Source organism: Meleagris gallopavo, chromosome 11 (assembly GCF_000146605.3).
Source record: "Meleagris gallopavo isolate NT-WF06-2002-E0010 breed Aviagen turkey brand Nicholas breeding stock chromosome 11, Turkey_5.1, whole genome shotgun sequence".
Taxonomy (NCBI): Eukaryota; Metazoa; Chordata; class Aves; order Galliformes; family Phasianidae; genus Meleagris; species Meleagris gallopavo.
Window position 1 is genome coordinate 3,789,951 of NC_015021.2, and position 14,769 is coordinate 3,804,719.

The following is a 14,769-nucleotide window of genomic DNA, read 5'->3' on the forward strand; positions in this document are numbered from 1 at the left end:
TTAACTCCCTTTTCTAAACCTCTGAAAAAATGGAATTACAAGTCCATTTATGTCAGCTTCTACTCAGTGGAGTCAAGCAGACATTACAGTTTTAGAAGTGTTCTAAAAGTTGGGCTCTTAGAAGGAACACTGACAAGGACGGTAATCATTTTTATTAACTTACACAGCAGTCTGTTTTCACTGACACTGATTAACAGTTTCCAACCAAAATTCTAATGCTCTCTAAGTTGTCTTTTTTGTACTGGAGGACAGATGGATAAACCTCCACTCCACTCCTCCATTCCTTTGACAAACTTTATCACAAGGAATTAGTTTGCTGGTCCTATCTGGTTTGTGATAATGTTAAGTCCTATTTTTACCACAGACAGCAGTTTTCAATTTGAAACAATTCTTTCTAGTTGCACTGTGTTATGTATTAGTTATGACAAAACATAATGAAAGCTCAAATTTCATGCTTATAAAAGGCATGGACACACTTACAAAGTAAATGAAGAAAATGCTAGCATATGAGAAAAACTATACGTGGGTAGCTATATATGCAACAGCACAAGAATGGAAAATACTGAACTACTACTTAAATAGTATATCATGACCAGCAACTACCAAAAAACCTGGGTTCCTAAGCAGAAAACTTCTACATTTGAAGTCAAAGAAAATACTCTTTTCCTTTCCCACATACATAAGTGCCCTTTCCATTCTAAGAAGGGAACCATCTGCCCACCCAGAAACATAATGAAGATTCACTGTTCACAGATAGTCATATCAAACAAAGCCAAAAGTGTGCCTTCAAGCTCTGTGTATGGGTGTCTTGACAGAATCAGTCAGTTAAATTACTACTCATTTTAGAACAAAAAAAATAACAAACCAAAGAGCCATGAAGTGATAGTTGTACATATACATTCATACAGACCAATGAATAGCTCTGTTTTTGCTGTTACTAGCAACCATAGCAAACTCCCATTTCTGATAGAATAAAAGCAAGAATGATTAATGCACATATTCACTCAGTTTCTTTCACAATGATGTCCTTTCAGTGTGCTGCATCACAGCAGTACAACCCAGTAAGAAGTGAATTTGTTCCTACTGCTTTCATATGGATCAGTAGAGAACCATTTTACACTGTGTAGGAAATGAACATACAGGCTTCATGAAAACCCTCCTAACTGCCATCATTGTGAAGTCTAAGAAACACTACCATATGACCATTTGTGTCAGCATCCAGCCAGTGACGCTAAGCAGCAAGCAGATGAATTCAACTCTGTTCATGTCCCTTTTCAGACCATTTGACCCAGTCCAGTTCTAAACTAACACAGAATCTCTCCCAGCTGGTCTACTAGAATGCTACTTGCAGTTACGAGGTGTCAAAAAATAAACAAATCCAGACATCCTTTCCTTTCTTCCTCTTCTTTTTTTCTTTTTGGAAGTATCATTCCTAAATTTGGACTGGGAATATTCAAATTAGGAATAAAGACAACAGAACCTTCTTGGTGTTTACCAAGAAGCTAGCTGAGGTTCATTCTGGAGACAGTGCCTAAGCAGCAAGGCAGGGAAAAACCAGCACATGCGAAAGAACACAAACCAACATCTCTAGAACTTAAATATTACAAAAATTAAAGGGTCAAACGTAAGATTCAGACTAATATTTGTCTGCATTGGGAATCCTTTCTGCAAACACTGCAATTTGTCATGGCTCAGTACTTGCTTATTCAGAGCACAGTTTCTCACAATAAATGCTAAATGGAAGCATCTTAGCTTAACCAAGCTTTACAATGCTAAAAATATATGGCAGTTGTTTGACAGAAGGTTGCTGGTCTAGCTGTAGGTGAAAGTAATTATTTCTAAGACACTAACCTTGGGAATGATCAAATTGAGTATTGTAAGCCAGTGAAAAATCAAAACCCAAGCTTTTACACCCACACAGAAAGACAAGCTGTCAAAAACATTCCACATAATTCCAAGATGTACATATTCAAACCAGTGAATTACAAAGACTTCTAAGAGGGAAAAAAATAATAATAATCTGGTGATTTTTGAAGGATTTCCTTTCAACATATCCACTGTAAAGTTTATAAAGTTAATATTCCAAACGACAACTTAGAGAGCAATTCTATACCATGAAGTTTCTCCTGAACAGCAATGCTGACTAGAAAACAAATAATTTTTGTGGAGAAAAACGGCTACTTTCATGGTGACAAACCCACAGCATAGAAACAGCTATGCTGCAGAAAGCATGCTTTCAGTCACAATATCTCATGCTGCTCAGGTAAGTGGCATAACCTGACAAAAAAGGCTGGGGGTCTCTGCAGCCTGTAGGTCAGCAACAACTACATTAGCAACACCTGCTCATTCTCATTCTGTATGAAAGTCTGTCTAGGAGCTCTGACTTGCAGCTCTGTCACTCTGCGGTGACAAATTACAAATTATTATTACCAATTGTCAAGCCCATACTGGAAGCAACTGTTCTGCAGCTGAAGAGGCAGTGTGTCAGCTCCCCAGCTATCACCATTTGTCATCTAATGTAATTAACTGCAATTCCTATCAATCCCAAACCAGCCTAATATGCTACAGTGAACTGCAAGAAACCATCACCCTTCTTGCTGCCTCTGCAGAGGAACAGTATCTCACCTCCACATGTGAAATGCAAAGGGGATCATGAAGCAGGAAAAGGCAGACAAGAGGATGGATATACGGTATTTAGCATAACTGGAAAGCAAGAAGAAACAATCCACAGCCTGTAATTTAGAAGGGACCAAGTGATTGCAGGGAGCTCCTCAAATAAAGAGGAAAATATAAGAAACCTATCGGAAGATGGAGGGGACTAAAACGCAAAACAAATATCAGGAAATCCTTAATATATGCACTGTGCTCTATCCTTAATATATGCACTAACAATATCAAACAAAGCACAAACCTTACTTTAGTGGGAAAAAACTAACAGGTTAAAATCTGTGTAACCAAGAAATGTCTGTCCATTGTTACCTTTGCCTTTCACAGTGTCAGGACCTCCAAACTTACTCATATTTAAGGTACATGTCTAGATACTCTGATGAATTACAAACTACATATTGAAAAGAGGCAGGATAAAAGGAATTATTTTAGCACAGTACTTGGAAGTGCTATCTCAATGAAGACAGAAAAGATATGGGTTCAGTTTCTCTGTCTGTAGACGCTGTCTGTTCTACTCTGGACAAGTCACACAGTTTATCTGTCAGGTCTGCACCATCTGCACAATGGAAGTAAATTCCTACTTCATAGGCTTTTTCTCTTGCAAGGGAAAGCTCTACTTAAGGATTCTTACCACAAACATCCTCACATGATGTGGTGAGGAACAGAAAATAAAAACATGAATATTAGAGATTAAATATGGTGTTAAGATGTAAATTACTACATTGAAACGAGACAGAAGTTGTAATTTTAACTGAGCTATTAACAACATATTCTTAACTATATTAATAAACTATAATTTTACCTGAAAACCTGGAACAAAACAAACGCCTTGAGAATCAACAATACTCCGTGCCATTTTTGCTGTTTCATCTACATTGGTGAAAAGATCTGTAAAGATGCATAGTACATATGCTTTTATTGTTTATTTTGATTTCTTTATATACTATTAAGAGACAAAAAGCTAGAGTTGGGCCACCTCCTCTTGTAATACTTCCCAGTCATGTCCCTTTGTAATATTTCTTAAATTTGTTCTAAGGGAAATCAATACTTCTCCTGTATTTCATGTCCAGTCACATAAATTCAGATGAAGACTAAATTAATAAAGACCCTCTCCTATCTGTTAAGCTAGAGTCTTTTGATCATTGTGTTCTGTAAAACATCATTAGCTTTCCAGACAAATAGATCTAAATAGGAGTTGAGATAGCTAACAGCAGCATCTATGCTAAAAAAAACCCTAGATGTTGAAAAACATGAAACACATTTTCCTGTTTCCTCTGCAAAGATACTGTTACTGTCAGGCTAAACACCAAGAGACTACAGAGGAAGTCCGTCCTTGCTACCCATCGTATTTTAACAGCTCTCAATTTCTGTATGTACATATATTTATTATTACTATTATTTTTAAACAAGAGACTGACAAGAATATCAGGTCCTACTATTACCTCTTTCACAGAGGTTACTCTAACTAACTGGATGGCTCCTTTCAACACTCATTACAAATATCCCCTCTTGAGCTTATTCTTCACTCATATACATTCCTTAGGTGGCCACATAACACATCATCAAGAGACTAGAGATCTCCTGTAGATGATACCTACTGTTTTATCTTGTTTAAGTAGTAAATCCTCCTACCAAAGATAGGTTAATCTAACTCAATTTTAAAAAAACCTCTTGGAAACTTACCAGGACTTTCAATTTTACCTCCATAAATGTTTGAAAGTTTTGGATCCTACTGTGCCCAGACTAATTAGCCTAAATCATATCTTTTTCTTCTTCTCGCACTTGCTATTTCTGAACCATAACTTCTATGGTAGGATAGAGAGTGAAAAAAACTGAGTGAGATTCACTTCAATTTGCAATTTTAAATGCTACTTTTTCAGAATTATTAGACATACCACCGCAAGAAAACTATTCAACCATCCTGTCTTGCAACAGAAATTTCTACTTCCAAAACATTACTGTTATTACATATCGCCTACATCCATGTTGAGCCTCACCATCCTTACTGATACCATTACCTTCCCTTGTTTTGACCCAATTCTTTCAGCAAAGCAAAAGATTTAGTGTTTGCTATTTACTTGTGATAAAAGTTTCTTAACATTGTCTCTTGCAATTGTGTTTCCAGAAACAAAGGTCTTGCTTATTAGAAATACAGTAGCATAGTATTTTATAGTATTATAGTTTTATTTTTTAAATCTGTTTCTAGAGCTTCCCCATCTTTTGCCCATAGTAGCAACTGTAGGTCATGTCCATTTCAGTACTAGCTGACTAAAAAACCCCTCATGCTCTTTGCTCTGCATATACCAACAATCTCCATTTTAAGAATGGGTAAGTAGCATGAAATTTGAAGTAGGAAACTTACTTATGTAGCACTGAACTGTGTGTGGAAATGAGTAATTTCCTCAGAAGATTAAAGGCTCTGATGAAGAACCACGAACCAATACTCAATACTTAAGGGGATGTAAATTTACATGTGTATGCACACATTCACTAGGAGTTGAGAACTTAACTGTGGAATTTGCTGGTGAGCTATACTTCAGGAAAGCCCTTCTCAGATAATCTAAAATTTGGGTCATAAATTCTTTCTTTGCGCCCCAGTAAGGCTTACCAAGTTTTTAAGCAAGACAAGTAAATAGTGTATAGAACACTGAGAAAGGTTCTCCTATAAACAACTGGTAGTTTTCAACATCAATTACTAGAAGGCTAGGGTACTCTTAGGCTTTTATTAAACAGATATGCAAGTATTTTCAAGCCTGTTGCTAACTCTGACACGTAGAGCTAGCAATCTCCCAAAACCATTAACCATTAAGTATTTGTGGGTTGTAGCATCCACAATTATGCTAACTAGACTAAACTGGCAGTCAGTTCCTGTGTTTCTTCTCAAGTCCAAATACCACAAAACAACAAATACCACAGAAGTCTCCTTTATGCCACTTCTATTTAAGTCTGGATACCAGGTTAAGAATAAACAAATAAAAGATACCAGGAAGCTTGTTATGCTCAGGAGTAAAACATTTCAGGAAAATAATAATACACAAAGGATGACTTCAGAGACAGAATCTGAAGAGAAAATGATTATGCAAAATGTGTGCAAACCAATCTAAGGCATTTAAGAGGACAGAGATTAATTCTACTAAATCTAAACTATCTGCAGTAAACACACTCACCAGAGAACCTCCTGCAAATACTGTGGATGTCCCAAACATGTAGGCTAATTTCTTCAATCATGGATAATAACACAAAGCCCAAGAACATAGCTATAACCCTACAAAGCACAGTAGTAAGTAGCAATATATTACATCCTACTACAAAATAAAAACTACTTACTTATATCCTGAGCCCACTTTATGGTAGTGCCAATGTTTGACATAGAGCCTTCAGTCAAGTAAACAACTTCTTCCCCAATCTTCCAACCAATCAGTGGATACAGACCTTAATGATTTTCCATGTAACAAAACAAAAGACGTAATTAAATTACAGTGCTTCCAGGGAAACACAATGAATCCACATAAAAACATAGTATTTTTTTTAAATTTCCTTCCAAGAATTAAAATAACCACTTATGACAAACTAACTAACTTGGCAGACCATCAGAGTTCACAACTACAACATTTTCAACACCAGAGAAACACACATTTTTAGTATTTTAATACAAAACTAGTAATTGCTAAGTATACACTTCAAAGTACAAGGGCCCAAGGGCTGGAACTTACAGTGATCCACTGGAAAATTTTGATGTGAGAAATAACAGCACCAATCCCTTACACCTCCATTCCTCCACTATACAATACTGCTACCAAGAAGTATCACTAGTAATTATACATGGTGTCTTAATTCATTTGTTTTTTCTCCTCTGTTTTTCTGTTCTTAGGAATTGTATTTCAGGACTAAGCCTGCCATTTCTAAATAAAAATTTTCAGAGTCCTCTGCCCTGAAAAGGTTTTTAAGCTGTCTTTCTACAGCTGAAGACAGAAGGCTGAGCATAACAATTTTGTATCGTCATCATTGAAAACTGTTAAATAAAATGAAATTATGTAAAACACAGCTTACCCCTGTGTGATGCACACAGATTCCCTCCTGTATTAACATTCCAGAAACCACCTGTACCCATTGTCAGTTTAACATCTCCTGGCTGAAAGCAGCATTCTCCAAACATTGCTGACTGCTGGTCAGCTACCTGCCACAGCAACAAAAATGCACTGACAAGTTAGCCACCAACGTACAAGGCTGCTGGATTTTAAGATATCGCTGTAAACATTTCAGTGTATTGAATACAAGTAAGTATTCAGAAGGGAACTGAGCATAGAGAGCATCTCTGTACAATTTCTCAAGTATTTGCATGCCATTCTAACACAGTCCGATTTATCACTGAAGGCAAATTAAACCATGTTTTAGTTCCAACTTCCAAGATACAAACTTGCAATGCTGAAAAATATGTTTTGAAAATAAAAACTCCCTACTGTTTGAGTCTTTTATAAGGATAATTGGGCTTTTGCAGTCTCAGGGAGAAGACAGAGAGTAGAGTGGCTTGAATTTCTCTAATTACAAAGTTTTGAGGTTCTTAACTACCTTTTTACCTGCTGCCCCTCCTGTACCAAATCATTCCATGATGACTTTATCCAACAATGATGATTTGTTAAATTTGTTTACTTCTGTTTGTGCCTTAGTGAAAACATAAATTTACAGCTGAGACTACAGTTCTAGAAACAGCAGGAGGAATTCATAATAGAGGATATGACATATTTTCCATTTAGCTCGGTTCAGGCAGATTTTTCTACATTACTGCAATGACATGTTTTTCCTATCCAAACTCTACTTACTAAGACAATAAAATGTTGTTCTCCCCTTGTTTTTAGGGAAAATAAATAAAATGTACCACAAGTGGATCTACCAACAAACACCCTTTCATTGGATGGTTGGACTGGATCATCTTAGAGGTCTTTCCCAAACTTAAGAATTCTATGACACGCATAGAGTCTTACTGAAGCCAAGTCAGGCTGTATCCCATGCAAGCCTCTATTTAGAAGAAGTGACTTTAAGCTAAAGAGAGATTATCACAGCTTAGAATAGAACCCAGATCAGTTAAATTCTATGTTGAGTACTTAATCATTTGGTCATCTAACTTCAATGGACCATAACCTCTAGAAATCCCTTTCCACTATGCTGTAAGCTTAGTTTCTGAAGCAAAATTTAATAACTAGTTCTACTATAATTAAAACACAGTGAAGGAGTAGGGAATACTTACTTAACAACCACATATTAAATCAGAGCTAGATAAATAAGTATAGGCACAGAAATATGAATTTAAGTTAAAAAAATCTTCACTCACCAATGCCATTATTGGAATAGGTACCCCAAATATTTCGGAGTCAGCTGATCCAAAATTGAAGCTTAGAACAAGTTTTATGAGAAACATCAGAACCCTGAATTGACTTCTTTTTAAAACAAAAGCCAGACATACAAGGCCTGTGTCTGTACATAAATTAAATGTAATGCTACATCTTTACGTTAAAGAAAGTATTAAAACTATCGCTTTAAGAACTACTGATGGTCAAAATAAAATTCTGGATGTAGGACTAAAACTGTACTTACACACATAATCAAAGCTTAAACTATTTTAGTAAATTTCTATATGACTTCTCCTGTGCAGGTTTTATGTAGTATTTTTATAGAAGCAGTTAATTTAATAGGTATCATATCCTTAAAAATAAACCTTCACAGTTACCTTGTGTCTTTCACTGGAGGATAAATAGACATTGGAATGGAAAGCAAATTACACAAAGTGGGGTTCCAGCATTTCTGAAATAACAGGAAAAAAAAGCAAAAACATCAGAAACACTCTCAGAGTGCAGCAAATAGCAGTAATGTTTACACGGCATCAACAGCACCTACCGTGAAGGGTTCAAAAACGCCTGTAGAACTGGCATTTGAGTAATCTGTAGCAAATACAGAACCTAGCATGAAAAAAGAAGAAAGGTTTCAGATCCCCAAATGTTTCAGTCACTAGAAACATTTTTTCCTTAAATGTCTCCACAGCTCCCACAGAACATAAATGCCTATGAGTAAGGTCATACTGAACACCATTGCTACACCAAGTACTCCTGTTGCTCCCTGCAATGCATGTATTCCAATTACTTCATTTTAGTCTCATGAAGATGCCCAGAAAAGAGCTGATCACTGACTGCACTGCATTCCATCATCATCTACACAGTGGCTGAACCGTCAGTCTTCACATAGCTATTGTTTTGGGACAGAACCTTGTCATGTTTCCTCATTTCTTGTAATTCTTGGCTCTTTTTTTCCGCAGATGCTTTTTTCAATCAACAGTAGTTAGTTCTAATAATTTTCTTTAAATCTTTGATGTTCAAAAGGCTGAATAGACACAGTAATCACTTCATTTTCTGATTACTCTTCTAGTGCTCAAAAATTAATTGAAAACTTTTTTTTTAAAGGTAAATATTCACCATTAATTAAAAAAAGCACACATGATCAAAACATATTTAAATTCAGTCACAGTCATGAATATCACTGTTTAGATTCCAGTAAGTTTTATTACCATTTAAGAACAACCATAACACTCACCTTTAGTCAGTCTGTACAGTAACCATGTGTCCACTGTTCCAAAGCAGCAGTTATTCTTTTTGGCAGCTTCATCAGCCTGGGAACAAATACAGAAAAAAAGAATTTCATATTGGATACAACAAAGAGAAACATATTTCCTGACTCGTTTTTCATTTTTCTTTGTGTTAATAACACCCTTAGAAAATAAGTCTCTAATACTCAGTATTTCTTCAAAGAAATGTGAGCCAGCTATGCAAGTAGTATTATTGTACAGAAAAACTGCATGTGATCCTAGCAGAGAATAAGGACAAATTCTAACAGTTGCTGCAGAGAAAAGAGCAGCAATTAATCTTCTTAGTGCAGTGGAGTGGTGGATAAAGGAAATGAGGACCAAAGCATGCTGCACTTTAACAACAAAATAACAAAAATAGAAGGAATGTGTCTCTTTTATAATATGTGCTCAAGAAGAATGAAAACAGAGGAAGCATTTTCTGGTTTATGAGGTCATTGAAGAGTCAAATCGCTCTTCCCCTCGAGATTTTTTCCTCCTTTAAAATAGGAAAGTAATGTTTCATCTATTGTCCACTGACCAATGCTGCGTACAGCCACAGAACTTAGAAAAAGAACATACAAATTAATTCATATGAAAGCATGACTGAGTGCATTATTCTCTGTAATCAAGAGACATATTTCTGAGCTTTTTGGTTTGGTAATCGCTTATTTGAAATATCAGAGCCTGAAAAATCTATGGAGAACATTCATCTCACACCAAAGCCCCAGAAGCTGCCTATCTTTTAATTCTGTATAATTCCAAACTCACAGCTCACATTTTTAACAGCCCCAACCAAAATGTGCACATAAAAATTATCACAGACCTTCTCAAAGTTAGGCTTATAATAGACAAACTCAAAAAAAAACACACAGGGATTTCTTTACACAGGAAAGACAAAAATGGATGATCACAATTTTCTTAAAAAATAACCTGAAAATTATCAGAAATAATTAAAAAAATGAAGCTATAAATACAGTCAGACAATGAGGAAAAGAGTAAGGATTAGAGCAAAAAACTGAGTAAGAAATAGCTCAGTGGTCATTGTTCCATTAGATTGAGCCAGCACAACTTATTTTACACGTGTTTTCCAATTTGAACTACAACAAAACATGCAATTAATTAGCATCTGATTGTTAAGTATGGTAATGCACAGGTAACTATAAAAACTGGGAGAGTGCAGACTGGCAAGGTGACAGTGCCAGCTGGGAATGTGCCACAGAAAATAAACGTGCAAACAAAGTATCATAACTAAGAGCACAATTATACTAAGTGAAATACTCTTCTTTGGTTTTTGTTTTGTTTTGTTTTGAGGAAAGGAACAAACAAAACAAACATGCAGAGGTGATGCCCAGTAGCCATTATGATGGATTAAGGAAGTTACTTTCCAGCTTACCTCAGGTATGTTTTTAAAAACCCACGACAACTTCATAGAAGTCTGTTGTGTTGAAAAGGTAAGAAAGCTCGGAGCCAAATATCGATCATTTCCAGTAAAGAAATGAAGCACTGTAAAAATAACATGGATTACCTGTTTCAAAAGAAAACAATTACTTCTTCAATCTTTTCCTTTAAACGTTTCTTATAAATTAGTACTAAAGGATGACAATCTAGACAAAAGCAATGCTCGTGCTCAAGTTCTGTTAAAAAATCCTTACTTACAATTTCAGTGGCAGCCTACCCACAACCAACACCAAAGAAAAGAGCAGCTGCACTAAGCAGGTCTGTCTTGCTGACTTCTGCTGGCACAGAGAGCAACTGCTCCGTATTACAGACAGTCCCCTGTCTGAGCACAATGCACAGTATTACACACTGTTCTTCCCTTGATAGTTCTACAGCAAATAAGCTCAATTCTGTTTTAACAGAGTAATCAAAATTTAATCATTAAAGCTCCACTCAAAATACGTGACAAAACACAGTTTTTAGCTTGTTTTTGTTATGCTAGCACACTTACATAAAAGTAAGTTCAGTTTTCCCTCGTAGAATAACATTTCTTTTAAAAGAAGCCCGAGCATGAGCAGCATAAAATGCACCCTCTTTAGATGACCTCATTAAAAAGAAAACACAACTCCCAAAGTGCTGCCAACCACAAATTACCTACATTCGAAAACTGTGCTTCAGCAGCGTTGTGACACTTTTACACAATGAAGAGACTGAACTATAACAGAATACATGACAGACTTACAGACATATTTTCCCATAATTAAGTAACTTCATGCACTTTATTTTTTTTCTCAGTACCATTTTCCACACAAATCTTGTCTACTTTCTTGTTAAAGGCTTTAGGAAGCAGTGTTTCATATGAATACGTTCTCAAGGTATCTGCAGTATTTCATATACCATCCTTCTGCTTCCTGAAAATGAAGTGGTTATAATACATTCAAGCAACATGCTGTTTAGCAAAGTGTTACCTTCAGCAGAAGGGATCTATTCCAGGAATTCACAAGCTCAGCACTCCTTACATCTTGCCAGCTTATGAAATTATGAAAAGGTTTCCCCGTCCTCCTGAAAAGCAGCATTGGAACATCCTCACTTCCAATCACAGAACATATACAGCCCCACCTCAAAAGTCAATAGGATACACCACTTTCAATCACAGCATTTAACAGTAAGCTGATTCCTAACACAAGGGCACTTCCTCCTGTCGAGTGTGAGAAACTGGCAATAGGCACACAGACAGTTTGGGCACAAGGCTTCTCATCAGAATTTTTAAAAAAATCACAGAATCATAAAATCATAGAATCATGTAGATTGGAAAAGACCTTCAAGATCATTAAGTCTGACCAATATATATTAATTTCTTCCAAAGCATCAAAGCAAAAATTCTGAGCTGCTGCAAAGTGCAGCCATGCCAACACAACAGAGCATGACTGACATTGGCTGCCAAACCGAGTTCAGGATTTCTACAAGCTGTTCCTGACCAGATCATGGCAATGAACATGAATTCATTTTAACTAATACAGCATATACGTACTTGTGCCATGTGATGAAAGTGGATCTTTGTGTTGAGATGCCAAGAGCAGCAACTTGCCTCATGTGAAGTCCAGCAGCTAGAAAATAAAAAGAAAATAAATGCAATAAATTGAAGACACTCCCCCCCCCCAAATTACTTGTCTAGTATAACTTGAAAATCTGTGGAATGCAGAGGAAATAAATAGAATACAGATTTACATAGACTGGGCACCTGAGTGGCTACCCAGTGACATGATGGAAAACTCTGCATCAGACCAACTGATAGCAAAGGCAGTCAATAGAGCTGCACTGCTCACAGAAGTAGCAGAGATACTCTGACCCTCTGTGCCATCTGAAAGGCCTGCTGGTGCCTGACTTCAGCAAACCCAGAGACAGGCAAGCTGCAAGGCACTAAGACTGTCACATCTACATGTAAGAAACCAGTTAAAATGTGAATGTCACATGGATGAATGTGAACAAAAGCATATAGGAATAAGCATATTTACAAATTTAAAAACAAACAGGAAAACCCTGATAACCAAAAGGGAAGAAATGCCATGGAGAAGCAAAACTAGACTGATTTTTAACATCTATCTTTAGTAATGGTGTTGCTCATCTTAAACATTATACTTCTCAAGCTTTTATAATAACAAGAAATTTATGTGCACCATTTAATCATTGAATGCAACAAAATATACTTCAAATCCAGACGTAGAAGAATGTACTTTTGGTACATGCACGTTTTGTTGCTGCACTTTACTTTCAAATAACCGTAGCAAAACAGCTTCTCTAATATATAAACTGATGTAAGTATTTAAATTTGTTCCCAGCCATTTTCAAAGTAGCCATAGTCAGCTTCCACAGTACCTCCACGTATGCTTAGAGAAGAAAAATTATGTGAAAAAACGATACAGTACAAAACTCCATGTAACTGTCAGGCTGTTCTGGCCAAAGCACTGCTGTTCTCAAGGACCCTCAGCCCAACTACTTGAGCAAACTGTGAGTGCTGTGGTTACACCCTGGCAACCGACAGCTTCTGAGTGACACTTCCAGAAGGGCTTCCAAAGGGAAAGGGCCCACCTGACTTCCCACCGCTCCTGCCCCATCCTCCCCCCTGCCCACTGACCTAGTAGTCCTTCTGCTGATGTGGGCAATCATATCAATCAGCTGAAAATCAGATCAGTGCTTCTGCAAGACTTTTGGCTCCACCTGCTTGCACAAGCATTGCTGGCAAGAGCATAAGGGCGGGGAACCTAGGAGTGGCTGGCTTAGAAACAGCAGCTCTCTCTCTCCAGCAGCAGGTCTGAGCTGAAGACAGAACCAGATCAGAATTGCTGCAGTTCACTGCCAGTTGGCGTGGCACAGCTTGCTCTTCCCACCTCCATGAGCTATGAGCTGCTCCCAACACTTTTCTTGTGTCAACCACAATATTCTCTCAGTTCTTCTGTGAACTGGGCTTATATCCATCAGAGAGAAAAACAAAACAAGACATGGGCAACTGGTGAGCTGCTTCTAGGAAGGGCCAAACCTCAGCCAGAAAGGAGCGGAACAGTGCAGCCAGAGGCACTTTCCACCTCAGTGCACACCAAGCTACCTCAGCTCATCTACACACAGACCCACAACTCCATAACAAAGTGCCCTGTGCCCGCTCTCTGCCCTCAGATATCACTCCTGCCCCAGCACTACGCCCTCTCGTGTGCTGGCACAAATGCTTGCAAAACTCTACTGGCACAACAACAAGGTGTGGTGATCCGATGGGGGGAAACTGCCGCAGACCTCAGCACCCCGGCAGAAAGGAGGGTGGGACAGCTGCTTTGACAGCACCCTGGGCTCATGCTCACATTGCACAAGTGCTTAAAAGTGGCCTGCTGATAGAGATCACAGCAGCAGCTTCCCCTTCTAACAGCAACCAGAGAACCTCTGCTTCCTGATTCATCCCACAGAACGGGGGAGGAGGAATGGAGGAAGGGAAGAGGGAAGAAAGAGCAGGCTGTGACAGAGGGCACGCAAACGCAGTACCCTGCTCCCCTCCAGCCCCGTGCAGCAGCGGCACAGCAGCACTGGCACAGCAGCACTGGCACAGCAGCCCCGCCCCGCTCTGCACAGAGGCGCGCGGGCCAGCAGCAGGGCACTGTGACCAGCACCCAGCGGGCACCCTGCTGCTGTGCTGCGCCCGCCGAACGAAAGAGTTGACAGAGAGGTGCTGTTCTACATAACGGCCTTACAGCGCGCCACACGCGTGCGCTCAGCCGCCAATTTCCACCGCGATTTTAGAAATAAATACTAACTGCAACTTACCAGCTCATTAGCTGACTACTTTTAGCAAACAAACAACCACCTTCTCACAGACCTCGCGAGCCGTTACCTTGCACAGCCTCTTTTACGACACCGACAAACTGACTCCACAGAACTTCGGGATCCAGTTCCACCCATCCGGGCCGGGGGTACAGCGCTTCCACCTGCGCACACGACACACGGCGTCACCGCGGCCCCGCGCACGGCCGGCGCTCCGGTCGCAGTTCTCCATGCGACGCCGTTACACG

General features: G+C 38.4%; 1 protein-coding gene across 2 annotated transcripts; it reads right to left on the bottom strand.

Annotated features, from left to right (window-relative positions):
• On the bottom strand, nucleotides 1-14,769 carry LOC100542179 (putative glycerol kinase 5). 2 transcript variants are annotated; one of them, XM_010716399.3, is made up of 11 exons: nucleotides 14,592-14,769; nucleotides 12,249-12,324; nucleotides 11,686-11,779; nucleotides 10,674-10,805; nucleotides 9,250-9,325; nucleotides 8,560-8,621; nucleotides 8,393-8,466; nucleotides 7,997-8,057; nucleotides 6,718-6,844; nucleotides 5,995-6,099; nucleotides 1-3,555 (listed from the first exon to the last, which is right to left on the bottom strand). In XM_010716399.3, the coding sequence occupies exons 2-11, from the start codon at nucleotides 12,308-12,310 to the stop codon at nucleotides 3,458-3,460; spliced, it is 891 nt and encodes a 296-aa protein (XP_010714701.1). In that variant the 5' UTR covers nucleotides 12,311-12,324; nucleotides 14,592-14,769; the 3' UTR covers nucleotides 1-3,457. The 2 variants fall into 2 exon arrangements, with proteins under 2 accessions (XP_010714701.1, XP_010714702.1); XM_010716400.3 differs by lacking the exons at nucleotides 12,249-12,324; nucleotides 14,592-14,769 and having other exon boundaries at nucleotides 10,674-10,783.